At 34.1% G+C, this 17,600-nt stretch overlaps 1 protein-coding gene across 1 annotated transcript in view; it reads right to left on the reverse strand.

Moving 5' to 3' along the window:
• Window positions 1-17,600, reverse strand: part of LOC101000355 (protein eyes shut homolog) — an 88,852-nt gene that overhangs the window by 53,226 nt on the left and 18,026 nt on the right. Inside the window, exon 3 of the mRNA XM_021936793.2 lies at window positions 11,948-12,062. Coding sequence (XP_021792485.2) covers window positions 11,948-12,062 — 115 coding nt within the window. The remainder of the gene's footprint in view (window positions 1-11,947; window positions 12,063-17,600) is intronic.

Below are 17,600 nucleotides of genomic sequence, written 5' to 3' on the forward strand. Positions count from 1 at the left end.
TCTCAAGATACTTATCTTCAACGTATCTGCAAAGTCCCTTTTGCGTGTTAGATAACGTCCATAGGTTATGGGAATTAGGACAAAGAGGAAAATCTGGGCACCATTATTCAGCCCAGCATACTCTGGATGCCCAGAAACTGTTGAAGAAAGTTTATGTTCTGGTTTCTTTCCCAAATAGTTGTGAAACTCCTTCTAAAGTACTGAATCTTAGCAGATGTACAGATAGTATGGCTCTAAATCCTGTTAATAAACATATTGGTAGAATAGCTGCTTCATAAGGATCCAAAACAAAATATGAAATAGGTTCACATAAATAACCCTATCTTATTTTGTTTTTCTTTCACAAATGATTTATTCTTAACCATAACAGGCAAATTTTTAAATAATACAACTTGTTTAAAAAGTTTTTTTTCCAATTATTTTTCCTGTTCCAGCACTGGTAAAGACATAGTGACATCCTCAATTTCTCTAAGACATTTAAAATGTTTATATGCTCCCTTTAAATATGAATGTTTTAACTATTCACAAGCATTGCACTAATTTGAATGAATCAATCTCGATCTGTCACTTCTTATATTTTAGCTATTTTAATTTACTTTATCACCTACAAAAGTTCTGCTGAAAACAAGCAAGATAAAAGATAAACTTGCAACTCCTTTGGTGCTTACTCTTGTAAGTGGATACTAGCATAAAAATCAAGTTTAAAAGTGTGAGAGAAGAAGTTTATGAATTCATTATTAGAGGTCTCCTTTAAATATTTCCTACTCTATAGCCAATATCAATCATTGTAGCCAATCAACAGAAAACTTGTGAAATTATTAAAGTACTTCTCATTGGAAATCTGTTAATTTACGTATCATGTATGTAGAGGTAACTTTGGCATAGCACTGATTCCTGAGCATTTCTGTACTAGTCCATTCTCATGCTGCTAATAAAAACATACCTGAGACTGGGTAATTTGTAAAGGATAGAGGTTTAATTACCTCACAGTTCAGCATGGGTAGGAAAGCCTCAGGAAACTTACAGTCATGGCAAAAGGGGAAGCAGATACATCCTTTTTCACATGGCAGCAGGAAGGAGAAGTGTTGAGCAAAAGGGAAAAAAAACCCTTAAAAAAACCATCAGATCTTGTGAGAACTCACTCACTATCACAAGAACAGCAACATGGGGGTAACCACCTCCATGATTCAATTGCCTCCTACTGGGTCCCTCCTATAACACATGGGGATTATGGAAACTACAATTCAAGATGATATTTGGGTAGGGACACAGAATAACCATGTTAATTTCCATTTTTATCCTAGATCTATTAAGATACTGGTAAATTTCCTGTATATCAAATCCTTCACACATAATGGAAGTTATGTGGTAACTTTGATTTCTATTAATCTTTCTCAGTTGAACACATCTGAAGCGTTATTATTGTTTGCTGCCTAGGAAAGGACAAACCAAAAAGGCCCAGATAATACTATTTAAGGTTGACCAAAAATAAAGTTTCTACCACTTTGAATGACTAACAATTTTATGGCAATAACACCATTTGAGAATGACTTAAACACGAATCCTGTGACAGATGCTTCTTATGTTATTTGAAATAATTCTTCCAAGTAAAAACACATTTTTGTTTGCTTATTTATAATATGATAGTAATTTAAATTATTAAAATATATCATAGAACTAGAAAAACAGTAACATGTGCACATGAAACATGTTTAGAAGTGAACAGCTAGTTTGAGGATGCTGCTCCTTTCAAGTAGTACTTTAAGCATAAGCCAACTTCCCTCCCAAGAGTCTGTACAAGAGCAAGGTAAACTACTCAATTAATGAAGTTGTTTCAGAGAGACATTGAAAATATGTCCATGAAAGAGAGAGAAGAGAGGAGATGTAAGGCATAGACCAGGACATGAATGAAATGGATCATGATCATGTGGTATTGTTGAAGCTATATCAGAACAATTCAGTGGCTATTTGATTTTGTTATTTTATGCTTAATACATCTGGGATCCTACCTTTCCCCCTGCCCCTTTTCTTAAAAATGAAGGAGAACAAGCTCTCTGTTATCACACAAGTTCATTCTACTTAACAAAAATCCTTCAAACTTTTCACCTACATGTCTAATAATATACATAGAGGAAAAAAGTCAAGCAAATTTAATGTAAGTTAGCATTTTAGAGGGAAGAACTGAAAAGAAAGTTTGTGACCAAGCAATTTATATATATACCATTCTGAACCAAAAGTGCTTAGTCTGTTCCAACAAAGCAAGAAAAATAACAAGAAAACAATTTGTCTTAACCAAATATGTGCACCTAACTCTCAGACGCAATGCCCACATGAACCAGAAAAAGATTTCCTAATCTGGAATCTATCTCATGTTATTATGGTCTGCTAGTCTGAAACAGAAGTTTTTCTTCTGTAAGTCTAGGTTCCCTAACTTTCATAAAGTTGTATGCATTTGATCTTTCCTTTTGTGTTACTATTTTCCACTTTCTACAACCTAAACTTCCTCTAAGGAAGAATTTTTCAACCACAACAATACTGGCATTTTGGATTCAATATTGCTTTACTGTAAGAAGCTCTCCTGTGCATTGTAGGATCCTTAGCAGCAAACTTGGCCTCTATAGCCAAACACTAGTAACAGCCCTGATCTCTACTTGTGACAACCAAAAATGTCTCTAGACATTGCCACATATTACCTAGAGGGCAAAAATCACACTTGATTCCTCCAGGGATCTTCCTGTTTTTGACTCTAACTATTTCTTTTCAAAGATGTCTGTGACTCTCGGCACATATTACGGCACTGACAACCCAGTCCCTAAGCCTGAATAAACTGTCTCTGAAGACTGATAAAGAATGAATATATTAGTGTGTTTATTTGGTTTGGGGTGTAATCAGAAGCTATCTTTGGCAGATTAAAATGTAATTGGTGAGGTGATGGTCTCAGTATTTCTGTTTAATTCAGGCTTTAGTAGATCAGCATAGCATGAATTTCAGATTTTGCAATTTTGTGTACCTTTGTATACTAATATTTCGAGTGTCATAACATACTTAGCTTACCCAATGCTGCTTCTTTCTCTTCTTTCCTTCCTTTCCTCCCTCCCTCCCTCCCTTCTTCCTTTCTCCCTCTCTCCCTTCTTCCTTCCTCCCTCCCTCCCTCCGTCCCTCCCTCCCTTCCTTCCTTCCTTCCTTCCTTCCTTCCTTCCTTCCTTCCTTCCTTCCTTCCTTCCTTCCTTCCTTCCTTCCTTCCTTCCTTCCTTCCTTCCTTCCTTCTTTCCTTCCTTTCTCTCTCTCTGTTTCTTTCTTTCTTTCTTTCTTTCTTTCTTTCTTTCTTTCTTTCTTTCTTTCTTTCTTTCTTTCTTTCTTTCTTTCTTTCTTTCTCTCTCCCCCTGTTTCTCTTTTCCTTGTTTTCCTTTCTTTTTTGTTTTGAGACAGGATCTCACTCTGTTACCCCAGGATGAAGTGTAGTGGCACAACCATAGCTCACTGCAGCCTTAACTCCTGGGCTCAAAGTGATTATCACACTCCAGCTTCCCAAGTAGCTGGGACTATGGATATGTGCCACCAGACCACACAGATTGAAAAAAAAAAAAAAAAAAGAAATTGCAGCTCACTATCTATTCCAGGCTGGTCTCAAACTCCTGACCTCAAGCCATCCTTCCATCTCAGCCTCCTTGGTAGTTTGGATTACAGTCCTGGCTGCAATGCTTCTTTCTTTGATTGACTTATATATATATATTTTACATAAAACCATAATGCAATTTTTTTATGCATCACTTAATTGTTCAGACCTTTCAACACATGCATCTTTTCCCATATTCTATGTATTGCTATAAAATGGAATCTGGCTTTCCAGTCTTGGTCAAATTAGCTCTGACTATCTCTTTACTAAGAAAGAGTTCTCCTGGTCAGTTTATGTAGTCTGTGCACTTTCTATAAGGGAGTCCCTACAAATAGGGTTCCACCAACTACATTTGGCATAATTTGCCTTTAGGGCAATATTTCTTCCTTCCCTAGAAGACAGTTAGTATCATACAAAGAAACAAATATATCTTTCTTCGTAGAGAATACATTTCAGCCTAATCTAGTCAATAAAAAGAATGTATGAAGAACTATGTTGTAAACTGGGAAGCCAGATGGCAATTAGTTGTTAAGAAAAAAAAAAAAAAAAAAAAAAACAAAGAAAGAGGAGATGGCGCCTATCGGCTGGATGAGAGTATGGGAGTGTGGTTAGCCCTCCTTCTCCATGAGTTCTGCATCCATGGATTCAACCAACTGTGGTTGAAAATATTTTTTAAGACAATTGATGGTGGCCTCTGTATGAAACACATATAGACTCCTTTTTCTTGTCATTATTCCTTTAAAAATAGAGTATAACAACATAGCATTTACTTTGTGTTAGGTATTACAAGTAATCTATAGATAATGTAAAGTATATGGGAGGATGTAGACAGGTTATATGCAAACACTGTATCCTTTTATATAAGAGACTGGAGCATCCATGAAGTTTCCAAGTAGGTGGGGGTCCCTAGTACCAACACTCCACAGATACCTAGGGAGGACTGTATTTAACATTTTAGATTGGGTTTCTACAGAAGGACAAACTGAGAATGTAACATTTGAGAAAATACCTATGCAGAATGAAGAAACTGATGAATAATAAATGTGGGTGAAAATTTGGGTATAAATGCTTACAACAAAGGCCTCAAGCAGGAATATGTCTGAGTTCTTATGGGAACTTCCAGGATGATATCGTTGTTATTGTAGAGCAAACAAGGAGAAGTATGATAATATTGAGCCTCTGGTTAAAAGCTTACCTGGTTTCCTCTCTGCAAAGTTTAATTATGTGAGCCTTCAAATTCCTCTCTCTCTCTCTTTCTCTTTCTCTCCCTCTGTGTGTGTGTGTGTGTGTGTGTGTGTGTGTGTGTGTGTGTGTGTAATGGGGGAAGGGAGGCAAGGAGAGAGGGACAGACATAATGAGAGAGTGAGAGAGAGAGAGAGATTTTCTTTAGATTTTTCAATTGTTGCAACTGAAATTTAAAACTTTTAATCCTACCCAAATGCAAATTGTACTCATATGGAATTCTAATTCGAGCTTTACTTCTTTCAGCGTGAGTTTACATAAGTCACTCTTGTTGAAGATAATTGTAAAAAAAAAAAAAAAAAGATATAACTGGTGGATAGAAATAGAACACAGAAATAAAGCAGATGGTGAAGTTAAAGTAGATTAGTTTTAAATTTTATGTTTTTTGTCGGTTCTGTAATGAAGCCTTATAAGAGATTTAAGAAAACAAGATAAAACATAAACTGAATCCTTATATATGCACTCCTGAGCCAATTGCAAAAGAAGAGAACCGAAAGAGCTTTGTATAAAGCTCCAGTGCTATTTTCTTTGATGGTATAACAAAAAACAATCAATAATTTAAAGTCATAACATTAGGAAGCTATACAATATTTGAATAGACACAAACCAGAAATTGCATTTCTAACTATATGTATTATCCATCAAAATGAAAATAAATGTGTCAGTAAATTACTGAAACTATAAGGAAAAGAATGCCTGAATCATTGCTGTAAGGCATAATAAATAATATTTAATTGCATAGTACCTGTATTTTACAATTACAATGCGCATAATATCAAACATTTTAAAATGTATTGGATGTCATTTATTTATATAAACATGAAAATAACTACAGTTTTTTGTTTTCTTTTTCTTCCACGAGCTCTTAATCTGTTCAATAGTTCATACTTATGTGATGGTGATTAGAAACCTAACACTCTCAATTGTAAAGCAACATTTTTATCACTGAGGCCATTTATATTATTAATATTGAGAATGCAATTGACATTGTGAATGTGCTTAATTAGATATTCCTCATCACAGTTTCAATGAGAAAGTTTGCCATCCTTATGCCACTTCAATTATAAAGAAAATGAATTGAAAATAGAGAAATTTAACTCATAATGAAGAGCATGGCTTAGAATTAATAAGGTTCTGACCTACAGGGTTTTTTCCTCTCCTCATATTTTCCAGCCTATTTTATTAATATCAATTTCCTAATCTTAATGTTACTATGAGGAATGCTTTATTCTTCATAGAACTTTCATTAAATGCATACTAAAAAGGAAACATATTTTTGTTCAGAACATTTTAATTTTAGTCTAATCCCATTAACCAGAGTAAACTACTGTCAAATTTGTTGGTTTATTTTTTTCTAGCTTATTTAATACACATCCGAATAAATACAAATTTCATCCTGGCCCCACTGGCCATCAAAACTCTGATTAAACTTGGTCTTATGTTAAATTCTCATACTAACGGAACCACTCTGTGAATTCCAAATCCATTTTCCTCCATGTTTCTCTTTGGATCCTTGCTTCGATGTCCCTGTCTGTTTCAATTTGTCCCTGGGCCAGGCAGGTCACAGGCTTTGGATATTTTAATGTTTCCATCAAACCAAATCAAATATGCTAAGAAATTTTCATGTTAAATGCTAAATGAGAATGGGGATGGATGACATCAAATCCCACATCACCTTTTGCCATCTAAATGGCTCCCCTCCCTTATGCTTTCTGCTACTTGGGAAAGCCTCCGCTCCTGATATATATTTTCTAGTGTCTGTACCACTCTAGAAGGTAAAATCAATTTCTGAGGGAGCAGTCCTGGAATGACTTCTACCCTTTTCAGCACCTCAGAAAACACATAAAAATTATTTTTTTTTACAAGCAGATAAATACATACAAATATCTAAAACAAAATAATAGAATGATACAACAGCTTTTCACAAAATATTTTAACTTGAGCATTTTCAATGTGATTAACAAGCTTGAAAAACAAGGCCAAACGGATTCATCTTCTATTATATGGATACACTATAATTTTTACTATTTTTGTTGTTTAACTTGATTTTCCTTTACAATAAATATTATAATGAATATTTTGTATGCATGTTTTATATAATCTTTTAAATTTACTTTGGATATTTCTGAATTATTACAGGTTGAAAAATTTCCGGCACATACTGCTCTACCGCCACTCAGTGAGCTTATTACAAGTCATATTTTTCCTGGATACGTGTGAACATGCTGTCTCAATTTTCCTTTGTGATACAGAAATATAAACTGTGTATACTTTAATGTTCGGTGATATGAATATATAAAATGATAGCTTCATATTGCCTTAAACAATATTTCATTAACTTTTTGACAGTTTGGATTACCAGATGTGTGGTAAGATGGTTGAATAGGAAAAGCTCCGGTCTGCAGCTCCCAGCAAGACTAATGCAGAAGGCGAGTGATTTCTGATTTCTGCATTTCCAACTGAGGTACCCTGTTCATCTCATTGGGACTGGTTAGGCAGTGGGTGCAGCCCATGGAAGGCGAGCAGAAGCAGGGTGGGGCATTCCTTGCATGGGAAGTGCAAGGGGTCAGGGACATCCCTACCCTAGCCAAGTGAAGCCATGACAGACTGTGCCATTGTGTCTGGAATTGGTGGGTTCTTGGTCTCACCGACTTCAAGAACGAAACTGCGGACCCTCGCGGTGAGTGTTACAGTTCTTAACGATGGTGTGTCTGGAGTTTGTTCCTTCTGATGTTCAGATGTGACTGGAGTTTCTTCCTTCCGGCAGGTTAGTGGTCTTGCTGGATTCAGGAGGAAGGCTGCAGACCTTTGTGGTGAGTGTTACAGCTCATAAAGGTGGTGGGGACCCAAACAGTGAGCAGCAGCAAGATTTATTGGAAACAGCGACAGAATGAAGATTTCACAGTGTGGAAGGGAACCTGGAGTGGGTTGCAACTGCTGGCTTGGGCAGCCTGCTTTTATTCCCTTATCTGACCCCATCCCCATCCTGCTGATTGGTCCATTTTTCAGAGAACTGCTTGGTCCGTTTTGACAGGGTGCTCATTGGTGCATTTACAATCCTTTAGCTAGACACAGAGTGCCAGACAGAAAAGTTCTCCAAGTCCCCACTTGATTAGTTAGACACAGAATGCCGATTGATGCCACAAGGAAGGAGAGGAAATAAGTAAGATCAAAGCAGAATTTAAGGAGACAGAGACACGAAAAACCCTTCAAAAAATCTTTGAATCAAAGAACTGTCCTTTTGAAAAGATTAACAAAATAAATAGACCACTAGCCAGATTAAATAAGGAGAAAAGTGAGAAATCTAGCCATCTGACAAAAGGCTAATATCCAGAATCTACAAGGAAGTTAAACAAATTTACAAGAAAAAAACAACCTCATAAAAATATGGGCAAAGTTTATCAACAGACACCCATCAAAAGAAGTCATTTATGCAGCCAACAAACATATGAAAAAAAGCTCGTCATCACTGGTCATTAGAGAAATGCAAATCAAAACCACAATGAGATACCATCTCACACCAATTAGAATGATGATCATTAAAACGTGGAAATAATAGATGCTGGCGATGATATGGAGAAATAGGAATGCTTTTACACTGTTGATGGGAGTGTAAATTAGTTCAACCATTGTGGAAGACAGTGTGGTGATTCTTCAAGGATCTAGAACTAGAAATACCATTTGACCCAGCAATTCTATTACTGAGTATATACCCAAAGGATTATAAATCATTCTACTATAAGGACACATGCATACGTATGTTTATTACAGCACTATTTACAATAGCAAAGACTTGGAACCAACCCAAATGCCCATCAATGATAGACTGGATAAAGAAAATGTGGCACATATACACCATGGAATACTATGCAGTCATAACAAAAGAATGAGTTTATGTATTCTGCAGAGATGTGGATGAAGCTGGAAACCATCATCCTTAGCAAAGCAACATAGGAAACAGAAAAGCAAACATTCATAAGTGGGAGTTGAACAATGGGAACAAATGGAGACAGGGAGGGAAACATTACACACTGAGGCACATCAGGTGGGGTGGCGCGAAGGGGAGGGAGTGTATTAGGACAAATACCTAATGCATGCGGGGCTTAAAACCTAGATGAGGAGTTGATAGGTGCAACAAACCACCATAGTACATGTATACCTATGTAACAAACTTTTACATTCAGCACATGTATCCCAGAACTTAAAGTAAAATAAAATAAAATAAAATTTAAAAATTTGAGACAGTTTGAACACTTAAAATGTGTATTTACCTTTTATTTTCATTGATATCTAAAGATTGTCTATACAATATATATTTTCTAATTTTATTTCTTTCCCTTTAAAAATGGACAATATAACTCAGATATAGTTTTTCACGAAGAAACAAATACACCCCACCATGAAAGAGGATTTATTAATTTTTTAATTTTAAGAATTTTAAAAATCAGAATTTTACGATTTCTGATTTTTAAGTTTTAAAGTCTATTTTACATAAAAGTAAGGTAGGCATCAACCAGTTTTTGATTAGTACTTCTCTCGATTTTTTCCATCATTTTGTTTCAATAAAGACATCATTTTGTTTCAATAAAGACATTTTATTTCATATTATCTCATGTGAACAACACATACCGCTATTATAATTAAGTTTACTTCCAATGTAAATTTAGATGGGTAATCCCTGGTTATTATCTTTTTAAAAATTATTTTGATGCACAGAAGTTTTTAAACCTAATTAAGTTCAATAAACCATTTAATTTTGTGCCCTATCTAACAAAGTTTAGTCTAATGCATGGTCATAAAGAATATCATCCTTTTTTGTTTGGTTGGTTTTTTTTTTTTTTTTTTTTCTTTTTTTTTGCTCCATTTTATTCTCTAGAAGGTTTATAAATTTCTCTTTTACTCTCAGGTTTATGCTTCATGTAAAATTAATTATTGTGTGGTTTGAGGTAGGGAGTATGGAGTCACTTTTTTTCCAAGTGTGTTTTAATAAGAAGATGTTCCTTCGTTCATTAAATTATCTTGGTGTTTCTGAGATAGAAAGAAATTTCCCTGTGGATCTATCTTTGAACTCTCCTTTCGTGTGTGTGTGTGTGTGTGTGTGAGAGAGAGAGACATCTTCTAGTTCATCCTTATGCTATGTATTATTCAGGGTTCTCTAGAGGGACAGAACTAGGAAGATAGATTTATATCAAAGGGGAATTTATTAAGGAGTATTAACTCACATGATCACGGGGTCCCACAACAGGTCGTCAGCAAGCTGAGGAGCAAGTAAGCCAGTCTGAGTCCCAAAGCTGAAGAACTTGGAATCCAATGTTCAACAGCAGGAAGCATCCAGCACAGAAGAAAGATGTAGGCTGGGAGGCTAAGCCAGTCTAACCTATTTATGTTTTTCTGCCTGCTTTATATTTTGGTCATGCTGGCAGATGATTAGATGGTGCCCACCGAGATTGAGGGTGGGTCTGCCTTCCCCAGCCCACAGACTCAAATGTCAGTCTCCTTTGCCGACATCCTCACAGACACACCCAGGGTCAATACTTGGCATCCTTGAATCCAATCAAGTTGACACTCAGTATTAAGCATCACATGCCAGTACCACACTGCCTTGATACTCTAGCTTGAAAATAACTCTTGAAATCATTTTCATAAAATCCTTCAAATTTGCTGTTATTTTTGATTACTTAGCTATTTGCGGTCCTTTGATGTTTCATATCAGTTTTATAATCAGCTTGCCCATTTCTACAAAACACTTGTTAATATCAGTAAGAAGAGAGGACATCATAAAATATTAATTTTTCTAATTCATAAATATGTTATAATTTTATTTATAGGGCATATTTAATTTCCCTCTGTTATCTTTTTTTTTAGTTTTTAACATAGAGGTCTTGGCCACATTTTGTTAAACATTTTCTGAAGTGCTTCGATACACTTATAATCATACTTTTTTCACTTTTATAGTATTAATTTTTAGTCTCATGTCTTAATTCATTGTTGTTATATTACAGAAGCACTACTGGTTTCTAAAAAATTATATTGAATCCTGGAATTTTGCCATATTTAACTTGTTAGTTCTACTTTTTAATTTTTATAGCTTTCTAATGAATAGTAATGAGGTATGCTTATCACAACCATACTACTTTTATTTATTCTATCTTCATGTTGTAGTTATTTTTCTTGCCGTATTTCTCAAAAAAAGTATTTTTTGAAAAACAAAACTTTGCAGAAACATTGGAAGTCCCCTTTCTACTCTCCCTGATTTCATTCTCCCATCTACCGCCCTATAGGTTGTCTTTCAAATAAAGCTGGTGTGTGTAATCCTCAAGTTTGTGTTTATACTTTTGATATACATTTATGTAATTACAGAAGTATGTATACATTTGTTTTACAACTTTGAGTAATATTGTCACACTGTACATGAATAACATTTTCAAATTCAATATTTTTATATTTGTAAGAATTAATACATATAGCTATTGTCTATTCATTTTAACTAGTTTTTATAATTCCATTGTAAGACTACACCATGATGAATTTGTCCATTCTCTTATGTACAAGGTTTTTGTTTCAGATTTGAAGTGAAAATTCCTGTATATGTCTCTCTCAGTAAATACCTGATAATTTCTCCAACAGACACACCTATAAGTAACATTGCTAGGTTGTAAAATATCCCTTACCAAGTGTAGCACAGACATTTTGTATTTGTAAATTAATTTCAAAAACTATTCACTAAAAAGCATATTTTGTGGACCCTAACAATCAACCACTAGACTGATTTTATTTCTCATCTAGTTAAAGAGCTTAAAGTATTAGTAACTGGGGTTTTATATACTAAGAGCTGTATCACCAGGACTCAATTAGCTTTACACTTACTTTATAATAAAAACACCTCCTAGAACATTTATTAATTCACTCCCAACATAATTCTTAAAAATTAAAACCCCTATTGCTAACCTTTATAGAAGTCACATTTAAATATACATATAAGGATATATTTCTCTGGCTAAGATTAATAAGAATATTTGAAATATAGACTGACTGAATCTATTGTATTTTGAAGTGCTAAATTATGTTGCCATGTATTAAATTACTTACTTTGAATCTTCCAATTATATTGAAACACCATTCTTCATTCAGACAGTTGATGCTGAGCAGTCTACAGTGGTCAATTACTTTCTCACAGTTTTTTCCAGTAAATCCTGACATACAGCTGTAAATACATCAGTATAAATTAGAAAAAATACAATTTAAATATTTTCAGAAAAGCCTATTAACATTATTCCAAAGGAACAAGGCTTTGTTTAAATTATATGGTGTTATTAATCATTTTTTTCCCTACATACCTGTGATCTTAGCCAAAAACCTGATATTTTTGTATTTGGAAAGAATTACAGTAAACTACATTTTCAATGTATGCTCTTAATAATCTCTTTCGAGAATTTAAGAATAAAATCAACTTTGGCCTAAACTGATAATTAACAATACAATATATATTTTGGAAAAGTACTGAAATGTGAAGAAAAAAGATGACAAATGTGATTTTTTAATGTTTAGTAGAGCCATTATATAGCGATGATGTGCTAGCAGGATTTAATCATGACTACATGAATTTGAGACAGGATAGAGCACCGGTGGATGATAATGGTCTAGTTATAGATGAGCTACTTAGAAGACTTCTGTTTGTTAGTTGTCATTTTTACAATTGTTTTTCAAACAATCTATATTCCAGTCTAGTGTACTTCATTAACTGAAATCTACAAGTTGCTAAAGAACACGCACTGGTGTTCTGGCTTCCACTGCCCTCACTTCTCCTTAATTTGCAGGAAATAGTACTGTGCCTTAAATCATATTTAGTAAACTTTCTATTATAAAATAAATGGAGCCCCAAATGAAATACTGTTTTTTCTAATGTAAAAACCAAATATTTTAAGACCAAAAATATCACTTCTCATGACTTTAAGTTGGTAGAAGCTATTTATTAATGAATGGAATTTAACTATGTATTTATTGTTTTAAATTTGTTATAAAAACAAAAAATAATTTCATAAAAGGGATCAAAGGCCTTGTTGGCACAATTTCACTGAAATAGCATCAATAAAATGCCTTAGTAATTTATCTTTCCTGTAGTTTGAGGCACACAGCTTTGCATTTTCATCTTGCAGAATTAAATTATTTCTCCATTTATGTCAGAAATAATCATCCAGTTTTTTTTTTTTTTTTTTTCAGCACCCACCACATGCCAGCCACTAGGCTAATTACTTTTACATAATTTTCGTATGTTCTCATTCAATTCTTGTAAGTTGTGAAATATATTATTATTATTTATCACTTTTATAAATGAGGAAACATACTCATAGAAATTACATTAGTTGCTTTGGCCATATTACTTAAAAATTTTAGAGTGGTTAATAAAATTAAATTTGTCCTAACTTTAAGTGTATTATACTCTGCTATTTCATAGATGAAAATCTTTATGTATTTTACTCTACTACTCCACAGACAGTAAGATATATTTACTTTACATCTCTCATTCGGAGGGCCTAGCTAGATATACAGAAATCACTCCAAATACCAACTTAATGAAAGGTAGCATCCCTTCCTATTGAGGATGAGCATGTAGTAGCATAGAGAAGAATAGAAGAGCTTTAGCATATCCTAAAAGTTGATGAGTTTCAATTTTCCTTTTGAGTTAGAATGGACTGAATTGGCCAACAGCAGTTAAAGACGCATGTGATATTTGGACTTATTTTGTGTTGCAGTTTCCAAAGAACAGGAGCAGGTCTATGACTTGAAGAATGAATATTCAGCCATTAAGAAGAATCAGATCCAAAGGGTGTTGGACGAGCACTGGGAAGCAGCAACTCTGAGAAAGTGTTTCTAAACACAGCAGGTTTTATTGATCCAATTAAAAAAAAAAGAAGAGCCAAAGATTTTCTACTCTCATATATACTATGTAAGAGGCCCCCAAATACTATCTGCAATGTGTGCCCCAGAGAGGTTTAATCCAAAGGTGGAGGACTAATGTGTTCTAGGCTTAATACCTGGATGATACAATAATCTGTACAACAAATCCCCATAACCCAAGTTTACCTGTGTAAGAAACCTGCACTTGTATCCTAAACTTAGAAGCCCTCCTCTCTCCTCCCCTCCCCTCCCCTCCCCTCCTCTTCCTTCGGAAAATTTTCCTACTGAGTTTCAGGCAATCATCTCCAATCCGCCACTCGCAGTGATGGCTTGAAATCTAAAAGGAGCTTCCAAGTCTTACTCGTAAGAAAAATTACATCCTATCAACTCAGCCTGCTCTCAAGGAAAAAGAAAGTTTCAATAGTAGCCTTGACATTGAAGAATGCAAAACAGACAAAACAAAAGCAAAGAAAACAAAAGCAAACTCTGGAACAACATAGACCTTTTTAAGAAATGTGTTTACAAAAGTGCATTAACTCCTGTTGAAATGGTCAGAGAGACTTACAGCTAACTAATTTGAGCTACGCTAGGTGTCTAGCAGCCATTTTAGTCAGAGGCCAATTGTGGTAAATATGGGGGGAGAGAAAAGAAAGACTTTTCAGATCACCATATTTCTAAAACATCCAATTTATAGTTGTGTTTTATATAAAACTATTTTGAGACTTTAGGGTAAGGGTAACCTCATGATTGTGATGGAAATATTTAAGGTGTCATTTTAGTGGTAAAATGGGAGATGATAGATAGGAAAGCAGTGAGGATCTGTGAAGATACATGAAAGGGAAGGAAAAAAAAAAAACACAAGGAAAATAAAATACAACAGTGGAAAAGAGGAGACAAAAAAAAAAAAAAGGCATACTCTAATCTTCTTTTACTTGTTTTCTTCCTAAAATGATTTCTTAACCACCGACTTCAATATCTTTCTATTATTAGGTTTCCTTTTCCCAATAAAGCCAATATTCATTAGTTAATTAGCTTTACTCTATTTTTTGGACATAGTATTCCAAACTTTGTCCAGTGACCTGTGGAATGCACACTACTGATTTTAATGAGAAGTGTCGGGCACTGTTGGTAACGCAGCATTAATAGAGTAGGGACGGCAATATCAGAACAAAATTCCATCACCAGCATTTTGATAAATGTTTTATGTAATACAGAAGTATTAGTATTTATAACTGCTATTTAGTTTTAAAGTTGGAATAATTTATAAATTAAAATAAAAATCAGTGAAACAATATTTACTACATCTTAAATAGGTTTCAAAATGTATTTTTTAAATATTAAGAAAAGCCCATAAATTTAATAAAATTAAAAATAAAATGTTCAATATTTTACTAACAAACTATTAGTAAAAATTATTACTGCATTAAAATAATAAAGTAATTTCATAAAACAAAAAATTAGAAAAAAATATTTTTTAAAGCGTTAACTTCAAATTAGAAGTATACTTTTGCTTAAAGTTTTCCAGTGGCCGAAACAGCTTTTTCAAACTCTATACTAGTCTAGTAAATGGAAAGGAGATAGCTATAAACTAATTTCAAATAGTTTTCTCTTCCTGTGCTATCTTGAAATACTCTCATCACTTGTTTGAAAACTTAGAATCAATTTTTGATACATTTTTTTCCAGGACATGAACAAAATTATATTTATAATTTTTATAATGTTTAAGTTGTAATTTTTGCCTCAAAGCATTGTAGTTCACATTTGTCTCTCTGGTTTCATCATGCATACATGGAGATTCTGATGGAAAGTTACTTGTATCAGTTTCAATGCTGTCATGTACCTATTCCACTACTTGGGCAAAAAAGCCTTTGAAGGAAATTAAGATTTATTTTTATAATAGAATCTTAACAATACTATTGCATGCTTACACACTGTGACTTGTACGAGCACAGACAAATGTCTAGACTTATGGACTACTTCATATGATGAATTTATCTTTTAACCATAAACTGAGCAACAAGGTCACTTCCTGGATCTCAGGAAGCAAATAATTCAGATGTGAAAGTTATTTAAAGATGAAAATAAGAATCTTAGACAAAACCATCTGTATTTGATAATTAAAATTAACATGCTATGCCTCTATCCTAGAATATAGAAAGCTAGTATTAAACCTATTAAAACAGCAACTCCTCTGCCTTATTATATATTAGTTTATGGAGAAAGGAGGGAAAATTAAAAATACATGAATATAATGACAGATAGGGAGAAGTGCTATATAATTAATTAATTTAATTCAGATAAAAGTGGAGGGAGAAATTGAGAAGAGGTGTTTCAAGGCTGTGTCAGGATCAACAGGAAAGGCATCTTTGAGGAGATAAGAGTTGAGTGAATAGCTGAAGGAGTGTACAAATTGCTACTATGCTTTCTGGGAAGCGTGCACTTCAGAAAAGGGAATAGCAAATACTGAGGATTGAAGCAGGAAGTCCTTGAGATATTCAGGAAACATCTCAAAGATCAAAGTGGTGACTTAGTAGGAGATGGTGGCAGAGAGAGAGGCAGGAGGAAAATATGGCTCACCTTGTAAGCATTTTAAATACTTTGTTTTATTAATGCACGGGAACCCCCTGAATCACATCGGCAGAGGAATAACATGATTTTAAAACATATATTGTATGTGGATTTTTTTGTGGATAAAAAATGATAAACAAGCAAACTATTTTACACTTGCTTTACCTGTAACTTTCAGCATCTAAAATAATGACAATCAGTTTTCTAGTTGCTCAGGTCAAAAACTATAGATCCACTATATTTGTTCTCTTTCTTTCTCATTCAATCCACTCTAAAGAAACATTATATTGACTCCATCTTAAATATACATCCACAATCCAACCCCTTTTTACTATGCCCTCCCTCCAATTCTAATCTAAGTCACTGTCCTACCCAGATTACTATACTATAATTACTATAATAGCTTACTAACAGGTCTCTTTGCATCTGCCCATGTCTCTGTATAGTTTCCTTTCAAAACAACAGTCACACGACAATTTAAAAATATAAGCCAAATAATATAACTCATTTGCCAGCAACACTGCAACACTTGCCATTGTACTTAGAGTGAAAATGAAAGACTTTAAAAAGGCATTCATGATCTAAAACTGCCCCAGATTCTGATTTCTCTTCTATCTTCATTTCTGCTACTTCCCTTGCTTTCTCCAGAGCAGTTAGTCTGGACTCATGCATGGTAGGCTGAATAGGCTAAGGATTTTGCAATAGGTACTTCCTCTGCCATGAACACTCTTCCCTTAGACAGCTATATATTCCCTCACATCATTCAAATCTCCACCAAAATATTAGCTTTTTTGATGAGACATCCATTCACTATTTGATATGTACCTGAATGAAGGTTCGAAACAATGAAGTCAAGAGGGAGGCTATTGAAATGTTCCAGCTGAGAATTTGACTTCAACAAGGGTGTTAACCTTCATAATGATAAAAGTGTTCATATCCATGATATGTAGTTATGGGAGAGTTTAAAGGATTTGTTGATGGACAAGATGTGTCAAAAGAGAGAAATGAAGAAATCAAAGAGTAATATAAACAAATACTGGCAGAAAAGAAGGTTTGTCCAGGACTCAATAATCAATTATGAATTTGGAATACATTAAGTTTGAGCTGCTATATTAGATATATATAAAATGGACAAGAGTTTAATGGTAGGATGAGAATTAAACAGGTTTAGTGTTTTCAGGTCAATGGAACATACAAAAAGAGACAAGGAATTTGAAAGTGGATGTGTAAGTATGCTTTTGAAAAGAAAATGGGGACCTGCAGTGGGACTAGACAC

This window comes from Papio anubis, chromosome 6 (genome assembly GCF_008728515.1).
Source record: "Papio anubis isolate 15944 chromosome 6, Panubis1.0, whole genome shotgun sequence".
Taxonomy (NCBI): domain Eukaryota; kingdom Metazoa; phylum Chordata; class Mammalia; order Primates; family Cercopithecidae; genus Papio; species Papio anubis.